The sequence below is a fragment of the Ambystoma mexicanum genome, chromosome 6q, assembly GCF_040938575.1.
Source record: "Ambystoma mexicanum isolate Mex_15411 chromosome 6q, UKY_AmexF1_1, whole genome shotgun sequence".
NCBI lineage: Eukaryota > Metazoa > Chordata > Amphibia > Caudata > Ambystomatidae > Ambystoma > Ambystoma mexicanum.
Window position 1 is genome coordinate 1,168,567,616 of NC_090937.1, and position 21,000 is coordinate 1,168,588,615.

Here is a 21,000-nt window from a genome sequence, read left to right on the forward strand (position 1 = left end):
GTTGGAACTGGCTGCACATGCGGGCGTGGCCCCTTTTATTACCTTGCTGATATGGTGTCACGTGTTACATCACATGTGACACAGCATAAACTTTAGGGAGGGACTCAGACACAACATTCTATACAGGAACTGTTAAGTTCATACATTTACTGACATCTCGCCATCACAAATGCCCAACATTCCGACGCACCTGGGAGGGAGATTTCTTCAAGGAAATCGGGAGGCATACGTTTTCCCATAGGAATGTAATGGGGCGACAATTATTTTAGTGTGGGTGAGGGACGTGAAAAATAGCAATATTTTTCACTGAAAAACCAGGAGTCTCCCGCCTAGATCGGGAGAGTTGGCATGTATGCAAAATGTCCACTGCACACAAAGCAATAAATACCCTGAAATGGGTTGCCTAGGAAATACTCCTTTATGGAATCTCGACCCGATAAACACAAATTCAGCAACTCTAACTTTCTTTCTTTCAATTCGCCTGCACAGTAGCACGACAGGTTCTGACCCCTCCCCTTAGAGCCCATTTGTCACAGCTGCTTATGTGTCCCTGCTATTCATTGGCTGAACTGAGATACAGATTTGGCGCCAAGCGGCCGACAAGTAAAGCCAATATGGAATCCTGTAACTTTTTCTAACACTCTCAGTGGATAATATAAGCGGGACTAATCTATCCCTTACATGTTAAAACCAGACACAGACCTGAATAGCTCACGAAAGTTCTCTAGGTGGGGAAGGGCAGAGCACTGTTAAAAAAAAAAACGTGAACTGCTGCCTGTTTAATACATGGCCGCGGCGAAAGACGTGACCACGCCCCGCGCAGGCGCGTACTCGCACATTTTGTGTCTGCAATGGAGTGCGCGCTTCTAGTCTGTGAATCAGCGTAGGGGCACCTCATCCATAGCAATAGAAATGGGACAAGATTCGGCTACTACCGCCTGACTGGGACCCACAATTCAAGAGGCATTAATCGTATGCTAACAGAACGTCCATCTCTTGAAAATAACGGGATCTTTTCACATTAAGTAATGCGTGGTATACGACAGGAAAGGACACTCAAAGTTGTAAAATTTGTGAATTTAAAAGAACTAGACGGTTAAGAACGTGAAACCCAGAAAAGAGTATGATAATAATTTATATTTCAACACAGAAACGACTACAGATAGTTACATAACAATGTATTAATTAACAGGTAATGTGGGCCTCCTATGGTGTTGCTCGATATATGACCTTCTTTCATAAAAGTGCAGGGGGTACCCAGTGCACGATACAAGTTCCAAACGCTTCCGAAAAAAAATCTGTATCCTTGTGCGTGTAGATTGGTTCTGGGGCTCAGGAAGTCTCGCGAGAGAGCACAGTCTGATCGTGCGCGTCCCCGCAAGCCTCAAACTACCCACCTGTAGTTCCTTCAGTGGCCAGCGGGCGGTGCTGTTTGCCTACTGAAGCTGCATTGGCGGATACACCGGCAGCTGTGAGGCACAGAGGCTCCCCGAACTGCCACGGCTGGAACCGCGCGGCAGGAGCTGTCGGATACATGCAGTGAGTGCCTAGGTAAGCAGGTCATGGGGAATAGGGTGGAGAAGGTGCACAAAGTTGGTTGAGCACCTTGCGCCCACCTGACCCCGTGGAGCCGGTGCCAGGTGGTCTGGAGTGCTTGGCCTCACACCGGGCTTTGATGCCGGGCCTGCAAGCGGGACACCGCTGCATGACTTGGGCCTCGTGCCCGTGACTCTTCTGCGCGGCCAGATCGGCCAGGCCTTTGTGGTAGCGAATGGGCGAGTCGTGTGCACCGGGCACTGAAATTCCTCTTGTCTCCGCCAGGGGCCGACAGACACCGCGGCAGCAGCACCATGGAGTTCTCAGCCCCACCAAAGAACGTGGCCGAGCCGGGCAAGATCACCTATCCGCCTGGGGTGAAGGAGATCACCGACAAGATAACTAATGATGAGATGGTGAAGCGACTTAAGGTGAGGTTCTTAGTGTGTCCTGCAATATGCACACAGCGTGAGCGATCCTCCTTTACAAAATAACCGCACCTCACTCTCAAAATGTCAACACACTATCTGATTTTGTTTTTTCCCCACCCCCTGTTCAGGGAGAGCAGCCACATTGCCCCCTTCTTTTCAAGGGAATCCAGCCAGCCCGATGCACCCCCAGAGTGTAGATAGAAGCTGCAATTGCCCCCACGAGATCACACGCCCCCCCCTCCTTTCAGTGAAATGCCGTCGTAACCTTTGGGTCTGATGTCTTTCTGAGGATTGTCTCACGAAAAGCAGTGTTGATCAACACTTTTGGGAGTGGTTTTCTTCCTCCAAATGAGTGTGGGATATGAGGTAAAAGCATACCCCTCCAGAGAGTATAAAGACTAACTTTCATGAAAGTTCCCCCTTTCGCCTCTGAAGCCTAGCCACAGAGCCTCATAGACGACCAAACCACAGAGTCCTCAAGAGGGCATTATAGACAGCCCAACCACAGGGCACATCTACAGGTTGTTCCGAAGAGTAGACCACAAAATCTTACAGAGAAAACCACCACAACACCCCTAGGGAGCCCAGCCACAGACCAACCCCCTGTCGCAGTTTGAAAACCAAGCAGAGCCAAAAGCACTGTTGTGGAAAGCAGAATGCCCAAAAATAATTACTCGCACTTCGTTATCTTAAGAAAATGTGCAGCAAGAACAAAGTATACTCCCTCCCCTAACTGAGGGAGAGCTGGACATACATTATTTTGGTATACATTTAAGAAAGCAGTATACGACAAAAAGGTTCCGACAATATGAGTATGCCTAGAGGTAAAACTTGACAATAGCAAGTCGTATCACTCCCACATACGTTCAAAATGCAGTGATACCCTGGGAAAAGGCAGAGCCAGCACTTGTGGTGTGACTCACTGAACCACTGACAGACCAGCGTTACTTCAACTTTCTGCTCCTAGAATCTGTGTATCTCAGTCGCATGACAGTACTTGATGGGCTTACGTCTAACATATACAACATGATACAGAGAGAGATTCAGTGTGGAAAAGCATAAGATCAGGTTTGCAAAGAAGCTGTAGACTTGTGTACCCTGGCTTTCATTAGGGGCCCAGACATAACAATGGTTAAACTAGCACATACATGTGAGCTGCAATGCTCATTCGTTTGTGCAAGTTTTACAGTTTCTTACTTTGTTTCCTGCCCCGTGTGTGAATGGTACGCTTCTCCAATTCATGTGAAGGCAAGTCTGCGTGGGGGCTTTTTGTAGTTGGTCGCCTGAGGTCCCAATCTGGCCTTTGAAGCTTTGCATAACTCTGATAACAGTATTCACCAATCGGAGAACAGTTAGACGGCCAGGAAGAGAAGAACATGCACCCCACACAAAGAGCAATGTAGATTATTGTTTCTGCAGTGCTGCAAACGCATCACTTGTGGAGTCATGCATGCAGCTCGCAGGCTGTGGGTGAGGAGCGCAAAAAGCCCCTGAAGGACACACACACACGTACAGTAGAACATTGTACATTTACACCAGCATTTGTCTTCACAAATACGTTTTTTTCTTTGCCTTGCTGCATCACTTGTTTTTCATAGGTCAAGTTGGCTCGCCATCTTTTGTTCCACCCCATCTTTCACCTGCTGGCACACTTGAACTGAATAAGCAAACATTACAAACACACACATGCCTGTAAATGGGACTGCTCGTAGTGAGCAGTAGCTGTAGGTATGTAAAAAGCCTATACAACACCTAGTTAGAGGTATGCTGTTTTTCTTTTTAAGTGTTTGTATTTGACTCAAAATTCCGTGCTCGAACGGAACCTGAAGAAGCTATTAATGTGTTGTCATGTTATCGCACATTGCTTGTGTGCGGCCTCTAGAACTGATTATACTGAACTAGAACTGATCACACTGTATGCAGTCAGTGGGTGCTGTCGTTAGTTTTGGTTATCGGGTGGTGCTTCCCTCTATAAGGCAAAACTGTTGCATTGTAGTACCCGTGCGGTGGGGGGGGGGCGTGAACAGATGGGCGGAGCTCACAGCTTGTGGGTGTTTAGGAACTCACCCATTGACTGACAAGGTTAATTCCTGTGGCATTTCCTACTCGCTACCTGCCCCTCACAGCCCTACAACACATCATCCTGGGACCTCTGAGTTAGCTCTGTGAAGCAGTAACATCAGCGTTTTGCATTTATAAGCACTCTGTTGAGGATTAATGGTTTAATTGCAGCTGTAAATGCGCAACTGCTGTAATAAAAATGTCTGGCAAGTATGCTTTCAGAAACCTGATGTATACCTGTTCCTTGCACAGGTGTTATGTTAACATTTTTGGATATGCGAATTGGGAATTTTCCAGGCACTGCTATCTTATTGCCATGTAATTACACCATTTGTCAGCTGTTGCCACTTTGTGGTCGGTTGGTAGAATTATGGCGTTGCCTGTGAACATTCCTCTCACTTGCCCACACAATAACCCGAACTGCTGGCTTTGCCAATGCTTGCTTTTATTTGGGGTTGATCATAGGCTGATGTTATTTTTCACTTGATCCACGCTGACTAGTGAGTTTCCTACACCTCGCATACTTGTGTGATCTTTCTGATGTAGTCAGATGTTTAGGACAATAACTGTAGTTTGGTACATCTTTATGTATATTCAATTTCCTAGGAATGATGGATACTTAAGGGCCCGGAGCACGCTCAAACGTTTTTCATAGAAATGCAATGCAATTGTGCTCAATACTGTTCATCTGAGAAAGCATTACCTTGTTGTCACACCTATATATGATCGATTGCCTCCTGGGTTAAACCTGTGTAGAGTGTTGCATCTGTTCAGTTGATTATTTGCTTCAACGTTTTATTTACCCTCGCCTTCTTTGTCATTTATACAGTTGGCTATATTAACATTCGTGGGTTTGCCTGAGATTTAGTAATTGGGGATGCAGAATGTTAAACGTTAATTGATGAGTCTTACTAAGATATTGTACATCTTTAGACAGAACGATATTTTGTAGAATTGCCATCACAACAATGAGTGTATGCATTTGTTAATTGTGTGGAACGCCTTTATCTCCTGCTGCATATTGGCTCTATCTCGGGCTGGAGGAGGGGAGTGGTTGTTAGGCGTAAATAATCTGCAAGTGTGTAAATGTGGCATTTAATATCTTGGTTTTCCCCGTCATTGATTTATTTTCTTACTCTTCTGTCGGTGGTCATATGACTTAAAAATGTAATGCTTTGTCTCTGAGGCTATGTACTCGGTCACCAAAATTCAAAATGAGTTTTATCTCCAGTTGTTATAACAAAATAAAGTTTTTATCTAAATTAACAAATGGCCATTTGTCTACTGTTTCGCTCCAATTTATCCAATGTATCACGTTCTTCAAATCTACAGTTATCTGGAGCAACTTTTGATTCCAGCAAAATGTGTCATTGAAATGTAGCTAATTGAGTTGGGTTTCTAAAAATCTGTTTTTTAAATAGTTGTTGTTGTAACTATTTTTGTGCGCCAAAGTAAGACAATAGCAGTAAACTGTCATATTGTGTACCTTTTTTATATACTTTACAATATGCCAATCGGGTGCTTTCATTAGCACGATACTTGTGAGATGCACATCTGTTTACTTTGTTTTTGTGTATCATTTATAGAACTGGCTTGGAGCATTTATTCAAAACCTTGGCAATAACTTTGTTGTACATGATGCGGGAATGAATGATCTTGTTGGAATGTAATTTTGGAAGTTAGATTTGATGGACACACTGTATCTGTAGCTGCTCATAGGGAGACTCGGAGGCTTCTTTTAGCTCACACTCATGACACTTGCAATTCATTGCCAGGATGGTGTTTATTATCCGCTTGTGAGAAAACAAACCTTTGTAGTCCTCCACTTAAGATTTCAGGTTTTAGTTGTGGTACACCAACATAGCAAGAACAATTCCCTCTTTAACCTGTCTCCACTTTATGTAACACTTTGTATGCCCTCTCTCGTGTCCTGCCAGGTGAACCGATACGTTTATTCTCCCAATTGTGTCGATTTTACTGTACTGGGCCAAAAATAAAGCAGCTCCATCTTGTGGATATGGCTCACTTTGACATGAGATGACCACTAACTTTCCAAACAGCTGCAGCACTCCTACATTTTAGCTTTTTTTTGTTTTTTGGGCCCTCTGTTCCCAGAGGTTAATGGCTATACTGATGGAAGAGTGGCGTGGCAAAATGTGTTCTTCTGAACACAGTTGGTAATATATTTCGTACAACAGATTTTCCAGTGTCTTCCTGAAGCAGGCTGCTATCTAACCCCAATATGTAACTTTTTTTTTTTTACAGTTGCAAATGTATCCTTGGAAAATGTCTGGCTCATTGGAGATAGTTGCTGAGCTTCATTGGCACTTATTCTTTACCCCGTCATACATTTCAACTGATTGGCAATAGGTTATTAATTGTGTGTGTGTATAATATATATTTATTTTTGCATTTAAGTGCACTAAACCCAAAAGGCATCAAGCCACTAAATATATATTAGTGGCTTGATGCCTTTTGGGTTTAGTGCACTTAACAAATGCAAAAATAAATATATATATATATTGTGAGAAGAACATGCTGCTATTGCACGTAGCACTTTACATATTTGTGTATAAATAGATCCCCCATATGCACGTGGTAACCTGGATGTATTAAGTAAATGGGAGTAAATCACAGGGTGAATGAGAAGCTAGATTGACTGTACAGTCAAATCTCTGTTGCACTTTATCGCTCAAAGAGTATGCTGCTAATGCACTAAGCACTTTATCTTAAGAAGAACATGCTGCTATTGCACATAGCACTTTATTTGGTTATAAACAGATCCCCCACACATAGGGTGGTATGTTTTGCAGAACTTGAAATACATTATATGTTTTCAGGGCACTTGCTCTGGAATCATTCCCCAACACACATACGAAATATGCCATACTAGCGATTTATAGAAACAGAAATGTCTGTATTACTTATGTACTGAAATGTGGCACGATATGTAGTATTATACTATAATTGAAAACATATTGCTGCGCACACATTAGAATGAAACTCGTACTCGGTAAAATGTTGTTGTTCCAAACACTAGTCCAATATGACCGACGTGGAACACGGGTGCTGTTGTATCTTAGGAAAACTAGTCCTTTTATTGTGTTTGCACCTAATCCTCTTGGGTTGCCTCGATTTCATGTCTTTTAAAATGGTGTTTGACAATGAGGCAAATCGTTGTGAACAAGCGGCGAGTTGGCCGCGGAATGCGTGAACGTGTCTGCAAACTGATTGTTGCACTTGGGAGGACCTGTATACTTTGGTCATTTTTTCGATTTTAAAGGATTTCCATGTTTTGTACTACACGATTTTCCCTGTAAGAAAAATAAAGGAAGGTTACTCTGGTTAACAAGGTGTGGATCCGGCAGTTGATATTTTTTCCAATTGGGATTGATTGGCTTGAAAATAACTATGGAGAGTGCAGCTTGAATCATCTGCATGAAAATGGCAGCATTTTGAACACATATATATATTTTAAGCCTGAGATATTTCCAGTAGCCCACCACATTTTAGGCACACCCGCTTTTACAAATACCCCGGGTCACAATGGACCATGAATCAGGCCGGTGGGTGGTAACACCATATTTATTTTTAATTCAAAGAAAATCACACAATTTTTATATTGGGCAGCAATCACCAATGGGGTGATCATTACAATAAAAACCACTGAAATACACTTGGGTAAACTTCTACAAGGACATATCCAAAGCACAAATGAGTAGGAGCACTTTTTCAATAGATAGCACCCGAGTTGAGGTTTCCCCCTGCATTGTTCCTTCAAACCACAATTAATCGAATTATCGAGTCGGGGATATTATGCAGCAAACGGAATCAAAATCTGACATTCTCTCACAAAATAAGAGGCAAAACTCTTTGCAATTGCTTAAAATGACATTGGGATTTTGACAATTAATTATATATGTGGTTAAATAATGAGGTATATGTTTTATCACAGTATCAGGGATGTAATATCACTAGCAACTATAAAGCAATGTATCACACAAGGCATACAGTTTGAAAGTGAGAACACCAGTGCAGTCAAAATCATACGTGTAAAAGTTGCGTTTTCACCTTTTTCAGTTTTAAATGACAAAACGTTTAAAAAAAAAAGGGTGACATGCGCAGAATCGGAATGCAGTGTTTAGGCTGGGGAATAGATGGACATCACAGGGACAATATGGAAGTGAAAGAGTGACTCTAGCTAAATAATTGGATGAGATTTTCAAGGTGAAAGAAATTCGGTTTTTGGTAAAATAAAGCAGTTACAAAGAGCAAATCGTGATAGATAGAAAGGCAAGTTTTACTTAAACTAGATTATCAAGACTATATTGTTAAAGAAAGACACAGTACCCGCCGAGGTTGATTCGCGACGTCAACCTTTTCACCCCGCATTCAACTTTATGTGGGAATTAATTTGATTATTCAAAATATGACTAAGGACTTATGATCTATGCAATGAATAGAAAAGTGGTGCTAACGCTGGGAGATCAAGGACAGGATGCACAGAACATTCTAACAGTCTGAAACAAGTTACCAGGGTATGGATAGGATTACTTAGGAAATAGGACAAGGACAAAGTATCAAGATAGGATAGACTATGTGTAGCTATTGGATGGGGAAATATTCACAATCCGCGCTTGAATTTGGGACAGCCGACCGGGTTCTGGTCTCAAAAGTTTCTGGTCACAGCGAGGCGGGCGCCCCTTACAGCAGACAGCTGGGCAAGTCTGGTCACCGGATGGCAAGGATACAGCGGGCGTGCAGGTAGTGGGCCAAAAGCTGGTCTGGTCCAGGATATTTCCCAAAGGTACCACAGCTTTTCCCCTTGTTGTTGGGATTTTAGTGGGGTTTCTGGATCAATGGCCTTGCTAGGATAGGGTCAGCAATGCTTTGGCCTGCCAGTAGGGTCTGGAATCTTGCAAAGGTGGATCTGGAAGGTACAGATACGCAAGCGCTGGAAATTCAGGAGTGTGTCCAGAGTGTGTGTCAGCCTCTCTTATTTATAAGACTGGTGAAATCACAGAATTTATGGTTGAGCAGAACTAAGCTAGACCTACCCCCAAGAACCGGATCGGTCAGCCCATTTTAGTCGCTTCCTCCAGGAGGGGATTAACTTTAGGGGGTTGTGTTTTATGAGGCGCAAAGCTATCCCACAGTCCCTTTTGGCAAAAATCAATCTTAACATAAATCAGACATTTGTACAGTTGTGGCACTTTTGCCAATTACATAGGCAGATTACATATTTCACACAGAGCATGGCAGTCCAACTTCCAAGCTTATAGGACTTTGTTTCACTGTCTAATAATTTTTCGTCATTTTAGTGAGAAATGTTATTCCTAAAATTCTATAACTTTATACATGTGTACATATTATCATTATTGAATTTCAACGTGACACCATATAAACTTTCCTTAGAATATCCATATCCTCTGCCATTTCTGTCCCTTAAATGCCAGTGAAGGCTACCATGTCTTGAATTAAAGCCACCAAAATTGCATCTAGATTTTGAAACATTTGCATTTCTGCTTTGTCCAATTGCGGGGATAAAAAGTCTCAACATTTTATTAATAAACTATTCTTTAAAACCAAAATGGGTTGGCCTTTGTCCCCCAACTGGGACCATTTTTTTTTTCTTCAGGCTACCACCAAATGTCAGTTTAGCCCAGGGCTGCCCTGGAGTTTCCCCAGCTTGAGTGACTGGTGTTTGTCACTTCGAAAAGTCGCACGTACGCGTCGCATATCTTTTGACTCAAGCTGATGCCCAGACTGAAGTCTGACGAGTATGTGATATTTCTTTCTCTTGGTCCATTCAAAAGTTTTCAAGGTCGGCAGTTAACATGTAGGTGTGCCAGAAATCCCTTGTGGCTCCTGTTGGGGGAAGCCCCCAGCCCGCTAATTTTCCAGTATAGCCAATGCCTTTGTTTCTTTATTTTATTCTGGATCGGCAGCAAGCATGTTGAAATAAATCATCCCATAAGTGTTTGCCAGCAAAACCCCCTTTACCTTGCTAGGCCAAGACAGGGCCTTCTTTCAACATTACACTTTTAAAACTGGAATTTTTACTTGTTTGCAAAAGCGCATTTTAACAAACAGTGAAGTCTGCTGGGCTGACCATTTCAAAAGGTTTTCTCTTCTGACTTCCCTACATTGTTTTGCCCTAGTCAGTTTGACTTGTACAGCAATCTGTTTAAAACGCAGGTCCACTGATATTGACCTATGCCGTTAGAGCTAAAGTTTCTTTTCAAGTATGGATTTTTGACATTTTGTAGCCCCAAGTCAAGCGTTTCCCGTGCGGCTGAGTAAAGCTTCTGTTGATTTCCCAGACTTGTTCTGACACAACCTGCCATTCAGGCATAATGCTATTTTCTGCTGGAGCACAATCTGAATATGGATGGGCATGGCAGGGCCTCACTGATAAAAGCAGTGGGATGTTGAACAGATGAAGAGCGTCAGAGCAGCATCATTTTAAATGTAAAATATTTCCCTTTTTCAATGGGAAACTTTTCAGCAAGCAGTAGAGCAGCGCTGCTTTTCAATATGCTTATTTGGTGCACACAAGAAAATACACTGGCAACCTTTCTCTGGGTGCTCCCTGTTCCAACTTGCCCAATGGTACTTGGCAAAACAGTGCAGCCAACGTTTTGTAGCTGCAAAATGCAGTTCTGATGCGAGGCAGTGGTGCACAAAGGAGCCGGCGCAGCCATTTTGCTGTTAACTGCTGAAATGCTGCCTGGTTATGGATGGGAATTCTGCTGAGTGGGTCAGTGTATCCCACACCTTGCATCATCTACAATATGACCTGACCTTGCCGCAGCCTGTTTTTTATTGTAAATTGGTTTATTACTAACCTTATACATCTCAAAACCGTTCAAACGTAAAAACCTCGATATACAGTAATACAAAAAAGGTAGCAGGCACCCATCTCTAGAGAGGGGCGTCTGCTACCTTGCAAGGAACTTGGGGCTGGTCACCCTAGGTTACTTTGTGGGAGGGGGGGACCCAGACATGGGCCCCTTGGCACTGCTCAGAGAGGCGCAGCTCCACCTCTCTGAGGCCCAACAAGGTGAAACACGTGTCTGGGGTTGTTGTTGGTATTCTTGTTCAAAGGCGGTTTGCCTGGCATTTCAGTGCTGGACTGCCCTAGTGGGCGGGACAAAGACTGATATGCAGATGGATATTCCCCCTTTGTGAACAGTACAGTGAGCAAAAAGCAATGGCTGCAGACTCTCAAAGTGAGGGGGAAAAACCACAGAACACGTTATTATGCCATGTTCTTTCTAGAAAGGGGTGTTTGCTACCTTTTTTCTACTTTATATACAGTACTCGAAGCACTAACACATTAATACAATTCTTAAAAATTACAGCTTCTTTGTGGGTTTTATGAGAAAGGTAATCTTCCCTTTCTTTGAAAATTGCACAGTATTGATTAAAAGTGGACTAGGACTACCTTGCAAAATATAAAACTAAAAATGATCACTATTTAAAACCCCAATTTTGTATACAAATCGACTAAAAAATTCTTCCCTAATTTCCTGGAGTGCCATGAAATTAAATGTGTTGCTTTCTGATGAACCATTACAAAAGCGGCACACTGCATTATCCTTTTGACGTCTAAAATCTCTCTAGTTTACCATAAATTAAAACGAGTTCTCATAAAAACTTTTCTGAAAGTACTGTCTGGGCACTTTTTCAAATACTTCGGTGACATACCCCATTCTTTTTCGATTCTAAAGCAATGTGGTTATATAACTTGAATTTACTTCTTGCGTCACAAGATTGAATCCAATCTTAGTCTAACACCTTCACTTTTACGTGATCTGTATTAGTAAGTAAAGATTCCAAAGTTAGATCGAATTTTTCCATGATTGTTCGACATCTTTTGTCTGAATGGGCCAAAAGGGTCCCTTTGTGAGCGCTCGTCTGCCCCCTCATTAGGGCGTAGAATGTATTATGCTGACTTATCAATACTTTATGATATGACAGGAGAATCTTCAATTGAACCAATGAAATTCAATTTAAACCCTACTCAAAACTGATACCTTTCATTGGGACAGACTTTGGTAAGGATAACACTTTTTTCCAGATCACTCCCTCCAATTTCATTAGATCAATATTTTCATAAATACTTGTAAGCTCTACACCATATAATAAAGAAGGGATGATTTTACATATAAAAAACTGGATCAGTGGGTATAATGTCAAACAGTATTTTTTTTCTTAATTCTTTCTTAAACACATTTGGCCTGCAAATTGTCGCCCCCTCGCCCAGAATTCCATTTTTGCGATACCAGCCTCCATTGGCCTTGTGAGCCTAAACCCCAAATATTTCACTGTAGGCACAACAGATACTCGAGGAATCCATTATCCAATTAAAATGTGATGGTTTGTGCCTTCTGCCATTGTAGCACAAAACACTAGATTTACACAAAGGTATTTATTTTAACGGGTCAAAGGCCTCTGTAGGCTGATCAGGGTTTTTAGTAGTTCGGCCGCATAAACTACCCAGAAGCATCTTTGCTCATTTACTCTTCGTGGGTCAAATTATACTTCCTGTAGAAACTGACCAAAGTCTGTTAAGTATAAATTAAAAAGGCAGAGGGCAAATACGCACCTCTGCCTTATGCCACCGTCTTTATAGGGTTCAAACCCTCACCATTTTAGTTGAGTCGAACTCTACTACTGTTTCTTTATGGAGCTGGATCAATCTATCCAAAATATGAGAGGAAGACCCCATTTCCAAAGCTTTTGCCAGTCTCGTTTGATCCACTGGCCGAGTTCCCCCCCCCCCACACCCCTGTACAGTCGCCTGCTCAATTAACGATTGGATGAACAAGCCACTAGCATCTGTTCCAGTGGCCCTCCTGAAGCCTGTCTGGAATCTGGACAATCTTCCTGTGACAGCAATCTAATTCTCAATATTTTTCCAAACTGATCTAGCAAAAAACGTGCTCGCTACGTCCATCAGGGATACACGTCTCTAATTTGAAGGATTGTGGCGACTTTCTTATAAATTGGTAATAATATTGAGGTGCGCCATGAGGTCGGGATAGTTATTATGCTTGATACATTTTCAAATAAAATATTGACAATTTTTTTTCCTCCTCCATTCGGAATTCTGTTTCAGAAAAAGTTTGCACAGACCATTCGATCCTGGTGCCCCAGAATTTGTACCGGATGATATTGTCTGTCTGTCCAAGTATTCCATAGAGATGTCCAGATTCCAGCAATCACAACACACAGTAGTAAAAAAAACGTCAGGATTTGTGTTTTTATAAAAGTCTGAATAGTATTTTTTGCCATACTTCCTCAGGGACAGGATTTATCACATCTCCCTCAGCCTTCTTTCTTTTTGTTTATAACATCCCAAAAGTTTTAACCATTTTTCTGCAGAACTATTTCCAGCATCTTTGCGTCAAGAGGTGCCTTCTTTGGCTTTCTTTCTTAGCAACTGTGTTTTTTTTTGGCTCTCGCTCATTCACCCCTGCTGTATTTACCAAATATTTCTGTGCATTTGGTTTTTCCTAAGTTATACCTCTCGCACATACTTATGTTGACGATTTGTGCAGCGGAAACTTTCTTGTCTTGTAGCAGCGGCCATAACCTTATTGTTTATAAAAATCTGAAACGCCTACACTTCTAAAAAAATGCTTAGTAGTACAATACCAACAATAATTTATTAGGTTATTTAAAGTAGTCTAGTTTTTTTTCCATTCCAACCAATCCTATTTATTTGGAAATTTAGTGCTACATTGGGAGAGTAAGCTCTATATTTAGATAAACCCCTAAAGCGTTGTGAACTGCTTGGTTAATATTGGAGGACAAGCCTTTCACAAGGATTACGTAATCCAACCATGAAACTGAATCGTTTCTATGGCAAGTTGGTTTTGGTCCCCTGGGGGCCTGCCTGTTGTCAAATTGAAGGCTGAGCCTTTCCAAAACTCCCTCCTTTGCCTCCAGTTTTCTTTTTGCCTCCAATTTTCTTTTTGCTGAAGTACATAATTATTACCAAGGTCCAAAGGAAAACTATGCAAGTTAAAATCTCCCACCATAATTATTTCCGAATTAGGGCATTCTGTTTTATACTCCTCTGAAATATTTTCAATAGCCGCCAATATGGTGGTTATGTCTCAGTGAGTGGAATGCCAATGCACATTAACCAGAAACATGGGTTTCCTAACGGAATTAAGTTCCATTTCAATGTCCATTCCCACTACCCCCCTAAATTAATTTGATCTTTATTTTGCTGTCTTTATCGAGATACATAGACCCCCAAAGGGTCACCCTCCCCCTGTTCTGGTGGCACTTTGTTGAACAATAAGGTGGCCATCCCAAACCAATTCATCCATTGCACAGTGCTCAAGATAAGATTTGGAGGCTCGAGTATTTTACTCACAATTTTTTCAATTTGGGAGTAAAACGATTTTTTAGAGGAGAAAAAAATGTACGTTCAATTCGCAATAGGAGTAGCAGAAATGTTTTCATATTTCTATCTTCCTAGTTATTCATGCACTTTAAAAGATGCATGTTTACTATTATTACTGTCTGATAGCTGATTGGAAGAAGTAGTTTCTTCCTTTGGTACTATGTGCACTACTGGTCATAACATATCAATGGAACTATGTTGGCAAAAGCAGGGGCACAAGGTGGGCAGTGTCTGTCTCCTAAATTGTGTTGGGAGTATTTGCCTATTTTTAGGGAGTAAAAGTTGCTGATACACCCCTTATCTGTGGGGCTGATTGCGCAGGTTTCTTGCTAACGTACAATGGTATAATCATTAAAAATTTTATCAGATCCAAGTCCTGTGTCAATTTGCCAAAACACCTCACGTTCCATGTTACCAGGCTGAGGTTGTTGGCCGCTTCATCTTTATTCGGTTCTGTAAGACATACTGAAGTCTCCTGGTTTATGCTGTCACCAACTAGCTTTCTGCCACAAGGCAGAGATAACAGCCGACCAATCCACTTTGTCTGTATCGAATCTCGGTTTTCCCTTTGTTTATTAAAAAACCTACTATTTTCATTCCAATTGCTTTTACTAATTGTTAGCCCACACTCTTTGACCAGATCTAAACCAATGGGAAATATCTTAAAGCCCGCATTTCTGCCTTTCTGACAGTACCATTTTGTAAACCAATTTCGAATTAAAATTAATTATGCAGCAAGTTGTGTCCCTTTTCTCTGGAAATTCGACTCTTTCTATGTCAAAGCCCTTTTGGGATTTCAGCAAATATATCGTGAGTATGTTCATTCTATTCAGACGCAAGGAAAGATCTTTACCCAATACATGGATCAACATGACTTGGTGCCCTGATGTCATTTGGCGGGCAGTTTCCTGGTTTCTCAAACCATATTTTAACTCAGATTCACCATTCCCCCCCCCCCATCTATGCATTCGGAATTACGCAAATTTTTCATGACACACGATGGTCTGTTGTCAAGGCTAATTGTGAAATTGAATAATGACAACAGATTATCTCTATCCTGCATATTAAATTGGTGAACATCCAGTTGATCTGATACATTTCGCGACTTGTGCTCCATTAAGGAGGGTCTATACATTCAGTAAATCACTCAATATTACCCCCATATTCATCCCCTGCCCACCATGTTCCAAATAACAAACAGCAGGCATTGCATTTGAACCTTCTTCTGTAGATCGACCATCATTCATACATCCCACCCTTTCCCCTTCATTAGATAAATCAGGAAATGGAGTCTGTTGTTGGTAAGCAACCTGTCTTTTTACGTTGTCTTCTGTCTGTACTATTAGATGTATTGGGAAGCCTCCTGTGTTTGAGTACTCATTCCATGCACAATGTTAATAGGAATTGTTTGTGAACTTAGACTGTGCTTCATCATTAACTCGACCTCACCCATTTGACCCTCCTTGATTGGCGCCATCCCAGAAGCGCCCACATCACTCATCTTCACCTGTGTCCCTTGATATCTTGCCCTCCACATTTTGCTTAATCGTAGGCAAGATCCATCTTTTTCTTTTGGGTCCAATCTGCTAAATCTTTCTCGTTGAGTATACAGACCATTCGGACCTAATAAATTAAGGCCTGTTTGTGTTGCTACCCCCGTAGTGTGGCAATGTATCTCAGCCCCATTACTCTTTGGCTGTATCACATTCATTTGTCGGGGTAGCATTTCTAATACCCATAGCATACATAGGTTCTGTTGGTGCTGCTGAACTAACCCCTTCTACCCTTTCTTTGTCAGGGGAATTACGAAGTTTCTTAGGAGGCTAACATTTTCAATACCCTCTTTTACAGTCTCCTCTTCCAATGACAAGTGCCCACACCCCCACCCTCGCTATATCCACTTGGGCCCATTCTTCTTACCTCTCAATGATTCTAAGATGGTTTGTTTTTTAAATTTTTTATGGCTTTGATTTTTAGGTTTTTTTTTTTTTTTGTTTCTAGGGGAGAACCCTTCCTCTCTATTGCTCTAAGTTTTTATTGTTTGTTTTGTCCCCCTCTCCCCTCTTTTTCGGCTTCACATTATTGCTCCCGATTAGTAGCATTACCAGGGCTCAAGTCAAGTGGCAACACGTGGGTGGACGGAGTCCACCCACTTTTTTCAGAGGGTGAACTCAGTCCCCCACCTAAAATGAGAAACATTGAATGTCCTCTTTGAATTTATGAAATAAAGCCAACATCAGGGATCGTACCGCAATCGTCATGTTTGCAAACAGGACACTTCACCACTGCACTATATTACTTGATAAAAAATAAGAAACAACTCAAAGTGAAATTACTCACTTCGATACTGCAAGTTGCAGGGAACACATTTGTATGTTCTTGGAGTTTAAAACATGCACACCTTTTAACGTTTTCAAAAACACTATTAGAAGAAAATATCCTGTCTTGATTTTATGAAGGGCAAACGCCATTCGTCCTGTGCAATTTGGTTGGTTATGCAAACCCGTTTTAATGAAATGTGCATATTTCACCTTGATATGCTAATTTCTGCCGACATCCCATTGCGTCTGAGTCACCCCACTTTAATTTTTAGCACTTGACCCCTGAGCATTACCCATTTCTTACCACTACACATGCATCTTCATTTACTAAATTACCTCCTGCATCTTTCTCCAGTAATACATCAGCTTTAACATCTTGAGTCAGTTATAATCCCAATATGGGGGGGATTTGGCCTCATCTTGACATTTCTCGACAAGATCTCATTTCTCACATATCTATCATCTAAACCATTAGTTCCGGGGAGCTTGAGCGGCAGCCAACTCTTCTATTTCTATGTTTGCCAGCATCATTGTGTGCGCCCTTACCTCATCACCCTATGTTATAGTAAAGTGTAACAAACTAACTTGGTACCATATTCACAGCTGACCACGTTGGTGAGGCGAATATGTTTATCCACTTCCTTTAGCGTGTGATGAATGTTACTCGCCCCATTACAGCTATCTTTGTCGGGAGTATGATGTTGTGCCCTCAAACTCCTCATTTTCTATCAAGTTGGTGTGCTTCATAGGTGAGCCCTGTAAGGAGGGATCACAAGTATGTTGAATTACAGTAGTTCCAAAGCATTTTCCTTCATCGGGCATTATCGAATCTGCATATTCTATTCCCAAGGGCGTTCAACCTACCAGCGCCTTCAGACCATACCAATGGTATATAAGGCGCTATATAAGTGCAAAATAACAATAACAATAACTAAGATCATGTACTTCATTTTCAGAATTCATATGGGTACAATCCAAAGTAGCCATCGTTCTAATCCCAATTGCTTTGTTTTCCACATTTAATCTTCTACTTTGAAAAAGTCTGTCCGGCGATCGGACGCATAGAAGAATGGAGAGAGTAACTGTATCCCTGAAGTTTTTTCAAGGTAGTAAGTGGGGGCCCTTCCCCTTTTGGGTTGAGCACCAGTACGCAAAATTTAATCTTGTACCTCCAACCCTAGCGATTTCACCCCCTGTGATTCCGTCCCTTTTTGGGAACCATATGTATGCGTCCGTTCATCTCCCAAATTATTCATCAGGGTTGCAACCTTCTGATCTTCATTGTTTGCTGAATTCCCAGAAGCCAAGTTAGTCTAAAACTGTAACTACATCATCCTGTTTCCCTGGATCTCTATCATTCATCAGATGGGCTGAGTTACTCCCCGTTTGACTTCTGAGCCTCATTCTTGATACCATATTTCCACAATTAAATTCCAATTCGTGAAATCTCAATACAATCTTAGTACAAAATACGAGGTCCATTGCTACCATAGTTATAAATAGAATTCTTTTTTTTAAAGCAAAAGGTCCCAATTACTCCAAAAATAGTCAATTTCTTGTGCAATTTTTACAAGTCATACAAAGTTATCTGCCACTAGGTTTCTTTCATGCGGCACCCGTTATATCCAGGGTTAAAGCCAAAGCAATTGTGGTTTACCAGCCCAGTGCTGAGATTGCCATAGATGAGCTGAACTCCACGTGGGTAAAATTCCGGAAATACAAGTATTCAAGTAGTATATCCTGACTGCATCTGTTCCTTGTTCTAAGCCAATAGGCACAATGGCACAGTAAGAGACCATTTGTAGAGAAAATCAAACGTGTAATAGGTAAGTTAAAGAGCAGTGCCTGCACAAGGGCCCTAGTCAGCGTACTCAGAGAGCCGGTCCACGGACCAAAACCACCCAAACACTGCCAAAAACACCTCTACCCCAGACGCTTTGTTTTTTCACTTTCTTGTCGAAGAATCTCTGCTCAAAGGATTATCCACCACCGCAGTCTCTGGGATCAGGCGTCATTAAAGGGAAATCGTATGAATCTTTACACAATCAACATTCAACCACCGGGAACCCAGCTCAGTTGCTAGATTTGCTGATGTCGCTGTGATCGCAGAGCTCCTTTTAAGCCTTTCAAGCTCGACAAGCTCAGTTTGTTTCCCTTATTGTGAGACCTAACGCAGTACTCGGTGCCTTAGTGGATTTCTGGGTGGAAGGTGAGTCGATAGTTGGATGACAAAGAACTCCAGGGCGCCGACGCCAACTGCTCCCACTTTGCAAGTGCTTCGCTAGGGATTGTGGGTTATATCCTGCTGGGTGGAGGACCAGCAAGACACTGAGTTCACAAATTGCATTTATGAGTGCCTGAGAAAGTCACAGGTAGATTTGCGTTCTGTATAGACTCCAAGTCTGCTCGTATTGCTCTACCAGCACACTGTGCACTGCTCACACTGCCGACTGCTCCCACTTTATCACCACTTCGCCTCCAGCCACAGTCTAGTCCATGGAGTTCCTCACCTGGTGCTCACCGCCCCCCCCCCCCCCCTTACCTACAACATGTCTCCCAACGTCCCATTCACCAGGAACCACCACTAGCTTTCTGTGCGACATCACAGATCACCAGTTTTCCACCTTGACTAGTTAAGCTTATAACCTATTTTTCTGCAACTTTAACCTCCCGGGCTCCACAACCAGAACTTCCAACATATTGCAGCTTTTTGACTTCAACACCAGAACACAGGACCCACACACCTTATAGAGAACATGCTAGACCTGGCCTGCCCTCATACCTGCATGCCAAATATCGTGCTCCTGTAGAATAAGTATCAGGTTATAAGATCCCCATACATAATGTCGCCGGGAAAAGCCATGGGCAACATATGTCGACATTTTTTATGGTGGCATTATGTATGGGGACCGGTTGCAGGGATTTCCCCTAGTCCCATATTAAAAAAAAAAAATAAATTAAAAAATGGGTTGCGGGGGTGTCCCCCCGCATATTCAGTGTAATGTTCCCCAGGGGACGTTTTTGCTGGACATTACAAGGAATCGAATTAGACTGGTCGGATCACACAGCTTTTCTGAAAACTCTCCTGCATGATATCCAGCGACAAAGGCAATACAATTCGGCATTAATCACGCACCAATCCTCAAGGAATTAACTGCAGGAGCCGTGGTTGTCAGTTAAATTCCCCTGACACGCTATGCTTTCTCATCGCAATCTGTTTGCTTCTTACTACCTTAAACCACACAACACCGACACTTTTTGTGCCTGGTGCGCCACTAAAGCAGCACCTTGTAAGAATGAAACCACCAGCCCCTTGCTATTCGCATAACCTCACGGATCAGAAACCAGACATTCCCAGGGGACAGGGAAAAAAATGGGGCACAATCCGATGTCTCTAGCAACTGTATAGAGCCTAATATTATGTCACTAATAAACAAGACTACAAGCAAAAGCAGAGCCATCTTTTGTGTGGTAAAATGTTGCTGCAACTCTTTCCCTAAACCATCAGCGTCACGACCCGTGGAGAAAAGCGACCACCGTGGCTTTTTTTTATTTCTATTTCATGAAACTTGGGACTTGGTTTGAGACTACCCTTTCTAACCCAGCACTTATGATCCTGCCGTGAATGTATATCACCTCATCCAACAAACTCACTAGCGTGCTTACTTGCATCCCTCAGACCTACTACATATGACGATTAGTCTGCTTTCTGCCATCATAAAACTAATTAAGAACTCCTGCTGTTTCTCAACATAGTGGATGCATCACTCGCACAGGATGGGACCGTTCTGTTCTCTTGGCTTAAAACACCTCCTTCTCAATTTTATTGGACCAAGATGACCTGTCTGATTACCAACTCTCTATCCCAGTAAAGTGCATTGGGATAATTCACACCGCAGCTACTTGAACAATTAAAGAATTGGAGTCTCCTGCTGGGCAACCAACCATGTTTCAGGCCTATATGTAGTGCCACCAATAATGGACCAACGGGTAAGGGATGACACTTAGCACATAGTTTATCGTTTCATATATACTGATAAACAACTTTTATTCTATATAAATCAATTCACAAACATCAGTTTATAAAACGGTTACTACAAAAAATCCTCGCCTCACACACCTAAATTTCCACCATCCACTCACTCTCATTCTAACTTCATACAGGTCTATATCGATCACCTCCTTCAACTCACAATTTCACAATCTCTGGTTTCATTTGTCCATTCTC

At 42.1% G+C, this 21,000-nt stretch overlaps 1 protein-coding gene across 2 annotated transcripts in view; it reads left to right on the forward strand.

The window, feature by feature from the left end:
* The first annotated feature begins 1,421 nt into the window (after positions 1-1,421).
* PDS5A (PDS5 cohesin associated factor A) overlaps positions 1,422-21,000 on the forward strand; it is a 1,291,333-nt gene continuing 1,271,754 nt past the window's right edge. For both annotated transcript variants that reach the window (XM_069631774.1, XM_069631773.1), the window contains exons 1-2: positions 1,422-1,551; positions 1,822-1,967. In XM_069631774.1, coding sequence (XP_069487875.1) covers positions 1,851-1,967 — 117 coding nt within the window. In that variant the 5' untranslated portion in view covers positions 1,422-1,551; positions 1,822-1,850. The remainder of the gene's footprint in view (positions 1,552-1,821; positions 1,968-21,000) is intronic.